Genomic DNA, 14358 nt, shown 5'->3' on the forward strand with positions numbered 1-14358 from the left:
TTTGAAAATTAAGTTTATAAACAATACTTCCACCTATAAGTTTCTCTATTTGTTATTCACTTTCTATTAATATTCTTTTAAAAAAAATTGATTAAGAATTCAAATGTTTTCTTAAGAAATATGAAAGCCGACGTTTAAGAGAAAACAAATATATAAATTTCAAAAATTAAAGACTAAAAACTAAATCTAAATAAAACAATACTTTAATATTTTAAATGAGGAAGTAAAACAACAATGAAAAATACTTTAATATAGGTTTTGGAATTTTCTATTGAAGAATATTTTTGGAGATCATCAAGGGATTAATTTAAAAAAATGAGTTTCTAATAGAATATTGAGAGAGATGAGAATAGAATAAAAAACACATATGCCAGAAAAAGAAAAATACAAATTATGTAGCATGAAAATCATTTTTATCAATACGAGCATATAAAATTTGTACTATCAACTTTAAGGTAATCTCTTGACATTATTAAAAAAAATGTTTTTTTTTTTTTTCATTTTCATCATCTTTTTTCTCACCTTACAAAAAGGGAATGGCAAAAATCAACAGCAAAATGAAAAACATAGAGAAAACAAATTGCAACATAGAAAGCACCGCAGAAAGAGACAACACCACAAAAAGAAAATATGAAAAAGAAACATAACCGAAATCCATGGACGACTAGCTGTTAAAATGTGGACTACTTAGAAATAACTTTTGAAAAAAAGTGCTTTGAAGTGAACCTTTATTTTTTAATTTACTCTATTAGTACTTATAAACATTGAGTTTTTTTACTATGATTTGCATCAACAAGTTTTTAAGAGTTACATTTTTTAGTTTTCAAATTTTTTTAGTTTTCAAATTTTGGTTTGGTTTTTTAAACCGTAAGTAGAAGAAGATAACAAATAAAGAAAACCAAATCAGTAATAAAAACATCATAAAAGTTTAGTCGAATAGACACAAAATTAAAAATTTAAAACTTATAATTTACTTGTTTCTAAAGTTTTAAACAGTATCTTATGTCTTTGAAATTTCTGTTTAGGAACCATACTTGTAATTTTCCTCATAATTTGTAAAGTTACACAAGTAGAGGCCTAACATTTTAGACAATTTGATGTGACATTATAGAAAGAGGAAGAAAGGCAACTTTGGGAGAAAAAAAGATGTAAAAATATGAATGGTTGTTTCTCTTCTTGTAACATTTAGCATTGTATTGTTTTCTTATTTTCAAAGTAACATCATAAAATAATCCAAGATGATCAACAATTTGGGAGAGTTTTATACATTGCCAACTATTTGTGTTTTAATTTGGAGGGAAAAGAAAAATGTTGCTCAGTCTTTTTCAGTATATCATATCTGGCCATTAAAAAGATACAAGCCAGGAAAATTAGAAGATTGGGGAGCCATAAAAGCAGGCTTCTACCCTATGAACTCTTCTACAAGGCAAATACTAGCTTGGCTTGACAATGAAATTGCCAAATTTATGTGAATTTCAGAAAAAGAAAAAAGAAAAACAGACAAGTCTGTAAGTGAAATCCAAATCAAACAAATGCATCATCAATGTACAGAGGATCATCCATGGCTGCCATGAGAACAGCTCTTCTGTTAACAGACGACCGCACAGCATTTGCTTCCACAATTTCACCCGTCACGATCAGTACCGTGGCCGCCGACCTGTTTTATTCAAAAATGGTGCCATGAGTTTCAAACTCTTCTTTGCCATCTCCAGATGTTGAAGAATGTTCCAAAATTTCGCTAACAGGTTTTTCGAGTTCTTCTTCAATCATGATCTCCTGATAGCGGCAGTCGGAGCTGCAGAATGCTTTCTCACCCCTGTTGGAACATAATGTATTTAGTTTTTTTTAAAAGAACATTCAATAATATCTCAAGCATAGATACAGAAGCAAACTGCATGATGTGCTTGTAACAAACCTGTAAATGTATATGTCTTTCCCACTTTCAAGTTTCTTGTTACAAAAGTAACAAAAACTCAGAAAATCAATTGGTTGAGATGAAAAAGGAATGTCCAAGCTGCTTCTAACTGATAGAGGAGATTCTATCTCATTCATCTCATTCTTGTTCAAGTTGTTCAAACCCTTAGAGTGACATTCTAAAATGCAGTCACCAAAAATGTGAGTGGTTTTTGGATTGACACCGTGAGATATTACACGGGTATAATCCTCGGAGAGCTCGATTTCGCTTGCGGAAAGAGACTCAATGATCCCGCTAACAGGCATTGTTACAGATGCTGGGGTTGAAATATCAGCAGGCAAAATTTTATCATGAGGCTCAGAATCGCCATTCGTTGTCACTTTCTTCATAAATGGATTCGTAGAATGGAAGAAGCTACGGCCTTTTACACCATAAGATGCTGAAACAAACCGAGGCGAGTCCAAGGAACATGGCCCACTCTTCTTTGAAGGTTTGGATTCTAATGGTTCTCCAATTTCAAAGAAAACCTCCGAGCTGCTACCACCGCCTGGTGATTTGAACTGCAATGGGAAAAAGTTGGGACAATTTTTAGGCAAAGATCTAGGACCAGCCAGGGGGAAAACTGTGTCAATTTGAAGATTTGGGGTCTGATTCTTCGTTCTAACTTGAGGTCCAAAAATGATGTTCTTACTCTCAAATGATCCAAGAGCTTTACCAGGTAGCTTATTATCATCATCAAGAGAATCAACAATGCCTAATCCTACTTTACTACAATCCCAGCTTCTTCTATGTCCATCATGGGATGATTTAGGGGACCCCACAGAGTTGCTAAGATTTGAAAACACCCTAAGTTCTAAAGGAGAGGTGGGACTTTTGACTGAATCGGAATCTGAAACCACTTTGAAATTTAAGCCAACAAAGAGACCAGGGGCACTGAAAAAGGAGCTGCTTTTGGATTTGTGCTCCAGAACAACAGACTGAACAGGACACAACTCAGAACCAGAATCAGCCATTGTTATAGCTGATGTAAAAGAGGAACTGATTTCTCTCTATGAATCAATCTGTTCCTGTTCCTCAGCTTTTTCGTCAAACACTGCAAATGCTTGTCTCTGGCAATGGCCAAGCTTGTTTCCTGTAAAAGAAACTGAGATATTTCAATGGAAGAACAGAAAGAAGAAGAAGAAGAAGAAAGACTAGATGGATAATGGAAAATTAACCCAACTGAAGAACAGACAGCATGATGATAAAAGAAATAATCATGTTAATCATGTTTTATCCAGAAAAAACACCAAGAACAAGAAAATACAAACAGATTTGATTGGAAAATATGTTGGAAGCATCAGCAGTTTCAATGAGGCATAAAAGGGGAAAATACAAAGAAATCTGTGATTCAAAAGGGGGAGAAGTTTCTGGAAAGTCCATTACATTAATCTCTTCAAGTGGGAAAAAAAAATCCAGATGAACAATCCAATATTTGTACCTAAACATGCAAACAAACAATGAAAATCAAATAACCAATTAAAGCGTTCTAACAGTCCGAAATCGACCAAAACAATGAACAAATCCTCAAATGCTGAAATGAACAAACGAATTGGACATGCAGAGATAGCCACAACTCAAACAGAATGATCGCAGAAACATCATTACAAAGAAATCAAAAATCAAGAACAACAACGAAGAAAACCCCCCCAAAATGCATCAAAACGACCGCAAAAAGAGAGNCTACTTTCCTCCGGTTCGGAAGCAGATTATACGAACAAAGAGAGAAAAAAGAGATCCAAAATGCAGAAAGAAGAAGAAGAAATTGAGAAAAATCAATGGGTATGACTGAAACTTGTTCAGCAATTTCTCTCTCTTTCTCTTTCTCTCTCTGTGATGCCTCAAAATCAGCAAAGGCAGTGAGCTTGTGAAATACTCTTCCTCTTCCCAGAGCTCAGTCACTCACAAGCATTTAGCATTCTCATTTTCTCTCTCTAAAATTAAAAAATAAATTAAATAAAAACCATTTTTCAAAACAGTTTCTCTCTCTAGAAATACAGTGTATGGCAGCTACTTTAAATTTGCCCACAGAATTGTCTTGGATGTATTATTGTTACCACTTCTCACTTCCTACCCATCAAGGCCATCCACTTTTTTGCTTTTTTAATAAATTTATTTATTAAAAAATAAATTTGCAAAAACCACTCTCGATGCATATTTATCGTTGCAATTATATTCTTAAAACTTTTATGAGTAAAAATTGAATCTTTAAATTTATACAAATGTTAAAATTAGTCTTTTAATTAATAAAAAATTTTATACAATTATTAGAATTAATTTCTATAATTACATAAGTTTAGAGTCCAATTTTAATACTTGTATAAATTTGAATTATCGATTTTTAAATTAAAAATTTGATGGTATAATTGTAAGTTGAAACTACTACCTTAAATTATGGTGGTTTTTGTAATTTTTCTTTATAATTATAATTCTTTCGAGAATGTTTAGAACAATGAGTTGAGTTATGAAATTATGGACCCATGACATACCGTTGTTAACATTAAAGTGGAAGTATTTTAGTCGTATAACTCACCAACTTTTTGGATCAAATTAGTAGTTAAGTTTCACCTTTACTATCCGTACTCCCACTTATTGGACCAAACACTCCATTTGATTTATTATTATTATTTGATGTAAAATATGTAGAGTGGGGATTTAAACATTTAATCTCTAATTCAATAGTATAAATTTTATGTCAATTGAACTATACTCACTTTGAATATGTAAATCTAATTATCAACATTTGGGACAGTAATATTTACATTATTTATTGAGCCGATATTAGATTAAATTACAACTTTGGTATTTTAATTTCGATAAATTCTTGTGCTCGGAAAGTTTAGGTCATGTTCGATAGTTAGTGATTTTGCTAAAATTTAATGGAAAATTATTTTAAATTGTAAAACTGTTAAAAATATTTTCAAATATAACAAATTGTTATTGTCTATCATGATAGATCGTGATACTTCTATCACTTGCAATATGTCCTTTAGGGATAGAATCCAAAAATATTTTTTAGAATGTTTATTTGGAATTCAAAAGTATTTTTTTTAGAATGTTTGACAAATAATGGCGAGATTTGAGAAAACAACCTAATTTTTTAAAATAAACCTAGAAACAAGTCATAATCGAGTAGAACATTCAATTTTTGTGTCTAATCACGGTTCCAAGTGTAAAACTATAGGGACTTGTTTTTTTTATCTAATTACTTTGGAAGCACGAACTAATTAAACACAACAATCAAGGTTTGTTAACTGATTATTATTAAAGTTAAAATATCATACTTTTAAGCTCGTTTCATATTAGATTTTGCTATCACTACAAGAAATTACACTTCTTCCGACGCCACAATTCGTCAGAAAAGGGTGAAAAATGCGTCGGGAGTTCCATTCCCGTCGAAAGATGGATCGTTGGGAGTTTGTTTGGAAAAAATTTGTCGGGAGAGGAACTCCTGACGCATAAAACAGGGCATCAGGAGTTGGTCGAAGAACTCTCGATGCATGTGTAAGGCATCGGGAGTTCCTCGAACCACTCCCGACGCCCCTGTTTTATAAGTATGATTTGTTTCGTGCGTTGGGAGTTCAAGAACTTCCGACGGTTTGTTTTATTCATCGGGAATTACGGAAACTCCCTACGCACTAAACTATGTGTGGAGAGTTCCTTTATTAGTTGAATATTACCTTTTAATTTTTTTTAATGTATAATTTGTAATTTTTTAAAATTTGATATGAATAACCTGTAAAATATCATTAACCAAATAAATAGATTCACATAATAAATAAAACAAAGAAAACAAAATCCATACTATAACTAGGGGTGTTCAAAAAATCCGATAACCCGAAAAAAACGATTAATCCAACCCAACCCGTGCGGTTTGGGTTGGGTTGGATTAAAATAAATGAAAATTGTATGGGTTAGGTTGATTCATGGGTTCACCTAATATAACCGAAACCAACCCGAACCAACCCAAATTTATTATTAACTTTAAAATATATTTTTTTTATTACTTATACACAATTATTTATATATATATTTATTTTAATTTTATTTAATTTCAATATTTTTTTAATAATGTATACTTCAACAACTCTCAAAATTAGTTTCTTTGCACTTTAGAAGGAAAATTTTCACTATATAAATTGAAATTGAGTTGTTAATTTTAATTTAATATATGAAAATATTTAAATTATATTTTTACATATTTACATTTTGCTTTTTTTTAGAACAAAGTTTTAAATAAATGACCTGATTAACTCGAACCAACTCATGATTGGGTTGGGTTGAGTTCATTTTTTAATAAGGGTTATTTATGTTGAAAAAATTTACAACCCGAACAATTGAGTTGAGTCTAAAAAGTCTTTCAACTCAATCCAACCCAACCCATAAATACTCCTAACTATAACAAATAAATGAAAAGTTACAATATCCTATCATAAAATAAAGTTAACACTAAATAAAAAGAAATTTGTTTTCAAAAATACATTGAGGAAATAAAATGAAAACAACGTCGATAAATACAAAAAAGAAAACAACGTTTGGAACACAACCTTTTGAACAATCGTCCAACCTCATCTCCGAACAATATTCTACAATAAAACAAAAACATTCAAATGTCATAATATTTAAACATCCACAACACGTTCCAACTTCATAAACAAAACATCCACAAATGTCATAATTGCTCAACCAAACTTCATAAATAAACAATCTAAACCAAACTCATAAACAATAATATAAACTCAAACTTTCTCCCCAAAACAATCTAAACTAATCCCGACTCACTCCCCACAATACATTCGAACTTCATAAACATTCATAAACACACAAAAACTCCAAGTTCAACGACAAAACGAGCAAAACGAGTATAATCAAACTCTACCCACCCCCACAATAAACATGAAACCTCCAAACATCAAAAAAACACACAAAAACCTACAAATTCAACTCCAGAACGATTAAAATCGAATTCTCAAATTCAACTCTAAAATGATTACAAATCCAAAACACAAAAACCTACATATTCAATCAAGAATAAAACTCACGTGGATGTGTTTAGAAATGATTTATAGACGAAAGCTAGACTTATATATTTAAAAATATGAGAACAAAATGGAAGAAGTCTCACATACGATTATAACCTATTGACTATTACAATTAACAATCTATAATAACCACAGACAATAATAACTAACTCAGAGCTTCAAACGTCTCATTAACTTTTAATCTTATATTTAATAGGTTCATGAAACTTCAAAATAATAATAATAATAAACCTTAATTTGAATGTAATACAACATCGAGCCATTCAACAATTATAAAAGTCACGAGTCTATAAATTGAAAGTTTAATAATTACTAAGGGACACGATTTAATTTTATGTCTAATGTTGTTTCGTCAAATTTTTAAGAATATTAAATATATAAACAAAACATTAAAAATTCATTTAAAAATTCGGAATTTTTTATTTATCATTTTGAAATTTAGAGACCTGTTAAAGATAAATATAAAACTTCAAGGACCAAATGCATAATTTAACTTAATAATTATTATATTATATTTAAAAATGAAAAACTTTCCAGTGTCGGAATGATACTTCTTCTAATTCTTATTTATTATTTCTCGACGGGTTAGTTAGCCGGTTCTTTCTTTTTCCTTTATTATTGTTGTTGTTTTTGTCTTTTATTCTTATTCTCGTTGATTATATTTTTGGGTATTTTATTTCATAATTAAATTTTTAACCCAACTCAAATAGTATTTTTAATTGATCTATAATTAAATACTTGAACCGAAAACATACTACAATTATTTTCTTTTTCACACAGATGTCTTTGAGAACAACCCAAAATGAGATTTATTTTTTATTGTTTTCAAATATAAAAAATAATCAAAATTTATAAAATATAATAAAATTTTGGAATCTATCAATGATAGATATTGATAGATACAGACTTCTATCAGTATTTATCATTGATATATTCTAAAATTTTACTATATTTTGTAAATATTTTTAGCATTTTTGCCATTTGAAATTATTTTTTGTTTTAAAAATGATGTTGGTCCCTATACTTCGAAGTTAGTTCAATTATAGTCATTGGAATTTTAATGGTTCAATTTTAGTTGATGTACTTTCAATATATCTCCAATTTAGTTCCCACGGTAAATTTATCGTTGAATTTTATAAAAAAACATTTGTTATATATTAGTATTTTTACCGTAAATTTTGAAAACATATTTCTTTGCATGAAAATCCTTATTATTTTTCAACCAATTTTGATAAAAATCCAATTATAGGGACTAAATTTAAAGATTTATTAAAATCAAACTCAGAATTTAAAGATTAAGATCGTAATATATTGAAACTTAAGAATCAAATAGAAACTATATCCAATAGGCCGAACTAGTAAGGTATTTTGAAGTCTGTCATCTTTTTAATGTGTGTGTATGTGTTTTTCTTTTATCATATGTGAAGTGAGAGAATCAACCTCTGATCTCGAGGTTGATAGTATAAATAATAATACAATATGATAGTAGAATTAGGTTTATTTTGACTATTTTTTAACGTAAAATTTCAAAATACATTTTCAATGTTTTTTTTTTTATTGAAATCAACAACACTAATAATTAGGGTTAAAAAAAAACAACATTAGTAAGTATATAGATTCAAATTTCCAATGTTTAAAGTATTATTTCTCCACGTGGATATAACTTTCTTGAAAGTTGATGAATTACAATGATCATTCATATACTACATTCATAATTTAATAATTGAAAAACAGTCTTATGCTCATAATAATAACCAATAATTACAAGCATCATGATGACGAAGAAGGTTTAAATAAATTTTTTATAATTTAAAAAAGAGGGTTTAAATCAAAATATAAAATAAAAAAGGAATAAAGAAACGTAATTGTGGCGTTCGATGAGAGAAAAAAAAAAGAATCCAACGCTATTCCACTATGAAGAAGAACACGTAGCACAGTGATCACATTTCACACCACAAGTACCCAAAAATTCCCTATCATATTACTAAATTTTAACTTAAAAATTGACATTGGAATATTATTATATATTATAATAATACATATATTAATTCAATTAGTATTGATTTTAGTGCACAGCTGTGAGCTGAACGAGCTTCCTCCTTTGTTATTGGTTCATTTTCTTTTATATATATATATATAAAATAATACGTACGTGCGGTAACGTAGAAATAAATTTAACCATTATTTTACTCGTATACTTCTCTCTTAATTATTTAAGTCAAATTTAGCCTTTTCTTCTCAATTTTATTAAATCAATAAAGAAAAAGTCATACATTTTTTTAAACAATACTTGGCACATATGTGGTAGCCTAGGGGTGTAAGAACACGAACCGGGACGAGTAACCAAATTGAACCAATAGTTTGATTCGATTTTTGGTTGTGTGAACCAACTCATTGATTTGAAATTAGGATTTCATTCTATTGGTCTATTTTTACTTACTACCATCGCATTCGAATCTATCCAAGAAATCTTCTTGGATTTTTTCTTTCAGTAAATGGATTTCGAAGATTTCCGGACTTGGTTTTGAAAAACTCTTTGTTCTCTCTCAAAGAGCAAGTTTCTTCATTATGCAAGATTGGAAGAGAGAGAAAACACTTCTTTCTTGGATAAGGTATCTATTTGGTTTGTGGGTCACATTAGAAACACGTCAATCTACCGTGAAACATACTCTTAAGGACTTTCATTTTGTTGGATAGTGATTGAAATTTGATACACCTCACTAGATACATAACAAATGATGGTGACTAGTAGCTGTGGCGATATTTGACGAGAGCTAGGAATTTAGTGAAGTCGATTTGATGACGATGATGTGATTGGCGGTGGGGTTGTATCGACCGACGATGAGAGGGAGGTAGAAGCGGTTGTGAGGGAGAGAGGTTTAAGACAAATGATTGAAAGTGAAAATGTGATAAGAATTCATATTCAACTAACCGTGTTTATTGGGAATGTGCATAAATGGTACATTCAAGGAAAAATTCTTGTAGTGAATGTTTTGGATCTAAAATTCCCCAAGAAAAAGCATAAAGAGGTTGCGATACCAGATATTTACTCCTTTGTTGCATCTGCAAAACAAGAAAACTCAATTGTTGAATAAATGAGAGAATCTTCTTTTTCAAGATTTTAAAGAAGAGAAGCTTAGTTACCTAGATATGAGATACGAAGACGATGGAAAATTTTCGGCAGCATAACGATGCTACCACAACAAAACCAAAAATTTACCTTGAACCTGTTCAAAGAAACACACTCCCAAAAATGTTCCACAACCACTTGTTCTCAACAGAACTATCAGAATTCCCAAAAAATGAATATTCAAGAACACATACATCAATAAGCAAATTTAGCTCACAATATACTTCAAACCTCAAAAGTTGTCACAAAGACTACCATAGTGCATGAATAACCCATAAACTACCATAGTGCGACCTACAAACTCGAGCACCTTGAATCAAATCTGAACTACAAATAAATAGTACCCATGAGTCATAAATGGGTGCTACATTCTAATCCAATATGGTCCAAAGAGAAATAAGCACACTATACTTCTCAAACAAGAATTTTCATATCATTAGAGTCATTGAAAACACTTAGAAACTGTACTTAAAACTGCAAGCATTAAAAAATGCACTTACCAGGAACAATTTTCACCTGAATCCCTTTGCTGTTGCAAGAAATCCATCTCCTCCCCACCCCTTCCAAACACCTAAAAAATACACAAACAAAAAAGGTTTAAGACAAAGGATTGAAAGTAAAAATGTGATAAGAATTCATATTTAACTAACCGTGTTTATTGGGAATGTGCATAAATGGTACATTCAAGGCAAAATTCTTAGAGTGATGCTTATCGAATGATCAAATAATTTAAATCGAATATTAGAATGATGCTTATTGAATCTTAATATTAAAATGATACTAAAGTAATAGAAATACTGATTCTGTTACAGAGCTAGATACTAACTATTTAAATCGGATGTTAAATAATGCTATTAGAATAAATTCATCATAAATTCATACTTGTAATGATTTTAGCTATATGCTAACCTAGCATTTTCACATTTATTCTAGAATTTCTGGGACATTTTAAAAATTGAACTAAAATTTAAATATTCAACAAGAATTTTAGGAATATACACATAGATAACCATATAATAAGTTTAAATCTACATATGAGAATGGTGGTCACAAAGTTCTAACCTTCGATGAAGGTTCCACGCTTAGTGAATGAATCTGTACTCCTAAACCCAATGTCAACATTACACAACAATTTGATCCATAAAATGACATTCTCCCATGGTTCTTTTTCCCCATGGAAAATATTCAGCCAGGTAAAAGTGAAGTAGTTGCAATATTTAAATTGGCAGTGTAAGTGAAACAACTAAACTAAGCAAAAAAGCTTTCCATGTAGAAAAATTGAAGTTTCTTAACTACTTTAATATGATCTTTCCCATCAGGTATTATTTTACATCTCTCAGAGAATTGAACCCAATAAATAATTATGTACCTTTTGTACAGTTGCATATAAGCAAAACTAATAAAAAGAATCTCGTCCTCAGATTGCCGGCAGTTGAAATATTGAATTTCCTGTCAGTACATGATAAAAACTGAAGTGGAACAGGTTTTCGCACGTTCAATGGTATAGTAAAGCGGTCATAACGAGTGAGAAGAACAAGGTTTCGGATCATGACAGGCAGTGCAGATTGAGGTTGTGGTTGATGGAATACGAGAAAGGAAAGTATAAACTACCTTGTAGGAAAAGGCCATATAACAGCATGTCAAGAAATAAAGACAAAGAGTCTATCTACAATCTTTGTATGACAGATTGAACACTCTGAACAGGCAAGTGAACAAGATTTACATACTGTAGTTTCAAAAGCCCAAAAGTTAGAACTAGGAAACAAAATGTTGGAATTTTTAGAAGGTTTAAGGAAACTTATAACAAAAATGTCGACATGGAAGAAGAATTGTTGCAGTTGGCAATTCGAAACAGACTTTACACGTGTGGGAATTCGTATCTACATTTCCTAGACACTTGAGATCCTTTTCCTTTATCTCTTGCATCTGTGCCTGAAAGGAATATGAATCGTAAGGATCGAAACATATTGCACTCCTATGGTGAAAATCCTTTCAAGAAGAAAAAAGGTATCATAAATATTTCAATGATCTTCTCTACTGAAATTTCATACCTTAAGGCGAACAACCAATGGTTCCTCCTCGCGAGTTTCTTTGGGTTTTTTCAAATCATCAACAGGATTGACATCTTCTTCAAAGATGGTTACTGTTTCATTATCGTCCATTTTTGTATCAATAACATTTTCCGTTCTAGAATTCTGTCTTGCATCACTTTTAACATCTGAGATAGCTCCACCTCCACCTTCTTTCTTCAACTTAGCAACCAGTACCCACATGTTAATTAAATCATTTTCAAGAGCTGCCGCCCTTTTTTTTGCCTCTTCCATTTTCTTTCGGTAATCATCTTCTATAAGTTCCTTTTCAGCTAAGGCAGCCTCCAGAGCTTCCTCTCTTTGTTTCCTTGCATGAAGTTTTTTTCTTTTTACATATTACACACACACACGCATTGAAATTAAATGACAAGAGGCTTTCAGCAATCTTGTTATTTAAGTCCTTGATTTTTCCTAGAAGGGAAGAGATTTGATCTTCTCTTTCTTTTGCACTCAGTTTTTCTAATTCAAGAAGCCTCTCAAACTCTAATGCTCTTTTTTGCCTCCAATTCAGCATTCAAACCACTTTGTTTGTGAATCTCTTTAAATTTTAATGTGTCATCTCCAGAGATCTTCAGTTTTTGTTCCAACTCTTGAATCTGCTTGTGGGAATTTTCAAAATCATTAGTCAAACTATAAAATGCCTTTTTCACCGCTATCAACTCTTTGTTCTTCGCTTCTTGAGCTTGCAGTGCTTCTTGCAAACTGATGAGCTGCGAACTGTGTTTCTCTTTAGACTCAACAATTAGCTCTTTCGATTTTTTGTGATCAAGTTCAAGAACTTCAAACTTCTTTTCACTTTCCTCAAACTTCTGCTTTGTGAGTGATACCTCATCCTGTAGCCTTGAATTCTCTGATTATAAATGGTTCAAACTACCAGTTAATCTCTCAATTTCACGCTCAATATCTCTTGACTTTTCTTGGGCCTCCAATAATTCTCTGCTCGAGTTGCTTGAACTTCTTTCAACAATAGTTTGTTTATCCTCTGAGGATGCTGTTTTGGTTGAAGCATCCTTCGCCTCTAGAGTCTCATTTTCTACTTTTATGAACTCCCCGTCCAGAGCATTGTCTTCCTTTTCGTTCTTAATTTCTTTTTCTACTTGAGTTGCATCCCCATTCGTGATCTGTCATAAGATTTGGGAAACATATATGACTATCAAGAACTTCTAAGAATTAATAACTGTAATTTTAGTATGATATTTGTAGGCCTAAATATTTCTATCAAGTTCAGATATTGAGTTATCCAAGCTCCATTAGTCATGATGCCACAACACTAAAATGGTTTACTTTTGTTAGAAAAGAAAAACAAAATTAAAGAAAGTTGCACACATAACATGCCAAGAAAAACCATTACAACTTAGCATACATACACTTTGTCAATTGATTTATCATATGTTACATAAATGTTGTAAACACACACATAACCACCGTTACTAAATTCTTTATTCTGCTTCAGTCATCAAGCTCAAACCAAATTGAAAGCTATTAGAATAACACAAGAAAAAGCATTTAGAATAAATGTTGTAAACACACACATAGCCAACTTGGGAAAGATCTATCCCAAGCCGACCAGCCGTTTCCTCAATCTCTTTCATCAGCATCACATCCACCATGACGAACTAACTAGCTCTGTCAGCGGCAAGATTTGAACGAGCAGTAGATCTTCCACTGCAAGGATTTATTTAACGTAACCTAAGATCATTTTCGTAAGAAAGAAACAAAATGTCTGAAAATATATTAAGGAAGGGAGGGAAAAAAACTGACGATTATGAGAAGAGTATAGAGATGTCAGCGTTAAATGGAGAAACCAATCAGCGAGGGCCAGATACAAGATGCTGCACCAAGAGGGCCGGCTGATACTTCGATAACTGAGAGTGCAACGTGCGACGGCAGTCGATGAGATGGTGTCGAGCAGGAACGGCGAGCGGCGAGCGGTGAGGCGAGGTGCAGTGGCTAGTAATGGGAGGGAAGAGGTGGCTGATGAGGAAAATAGGGTTTGGAAAAGGGATAGTTGGATAGATAGGGATAAAAGTGAGAAATGAAAAAAAAATGGGGGGGAATGTGTTTTGTTTTTTTATTCTTTTTTAAAAAAGAAAAGCGGATCTTTAATGTCAGTTTTAAACCGACATTAAAGGTATACCTACA

General features: G+C 31.5%; 1 protein-coding gene across 2 annotated transcripts; it reads right to left on the reverse strand.

The window, feature by feature from the left end:
* Window positions 1-1239: 1239 nt before the first annotated feature.
* Window positions 1240-3947, reverse strand: LOC120084637 (FCS-Like Zinc finger 10-like). 2 transcript variants are annotated; one of them, XM_039040446.1, is made up of 3 exons: window positions 3642-3947; window positions 1916-3047; window positions 1240-1816 (listed from the first exon to the last, which is right to left on the reverse strand). In XM_039040446.1, exons 2-3 carry the CDS (start codon window positions 2926-2928, stop codon window positions 1663-1665), a joined length of 1167 nt encoding a protein of 388 aa, XP_038896374.1. In that variant the 5' UTR covers window positions 2929-3047; window positions 3642-3947; the 3' UTR covers window positions 1240-1662. The 2 variants fall into 2 exon arrangements, with proteins under 2 accessions (XP_038896374.1, XP_038896376.1); XM_039040448.1 differs by having other exon boundaries at window positions 1916-3059.
* Window positions 3948-14358: the final 10411 nt, after the last annotated feature.

Source organism: Benincasa hispida, chromosome 9 (assembly GCF_009727055.1).
Source record: "Benincasa hispida cultivar B227 chromosome 9, ASM972705v1, whole genome shotgun sequence".
Lineage (NCBI taxonomy): Eukaryota > Viridiplantae > Streptophyta > Magnoliopsida > Cucurbitales > Cucurbitaceae > Benincasa > Benincasa hispida.

Excerpts from the sequence above, each read along its gene's own strand:
- LOC120084637 (XM_039040446.1), bottom strand. The coding sequence starts at position 2,928 with ATGGCTGATTCTGGTTCTGAGTTGTGTCCTGTTCAGTCTGTTGTTCTG. Across the intron at positions 1,817-1,915 it reads AAAGACATATACATTTACAG|GGGTGAGAAAGCATTCTGCA; the intron begins GTTTGTTACAAG and ends ATGTTCCAACAG.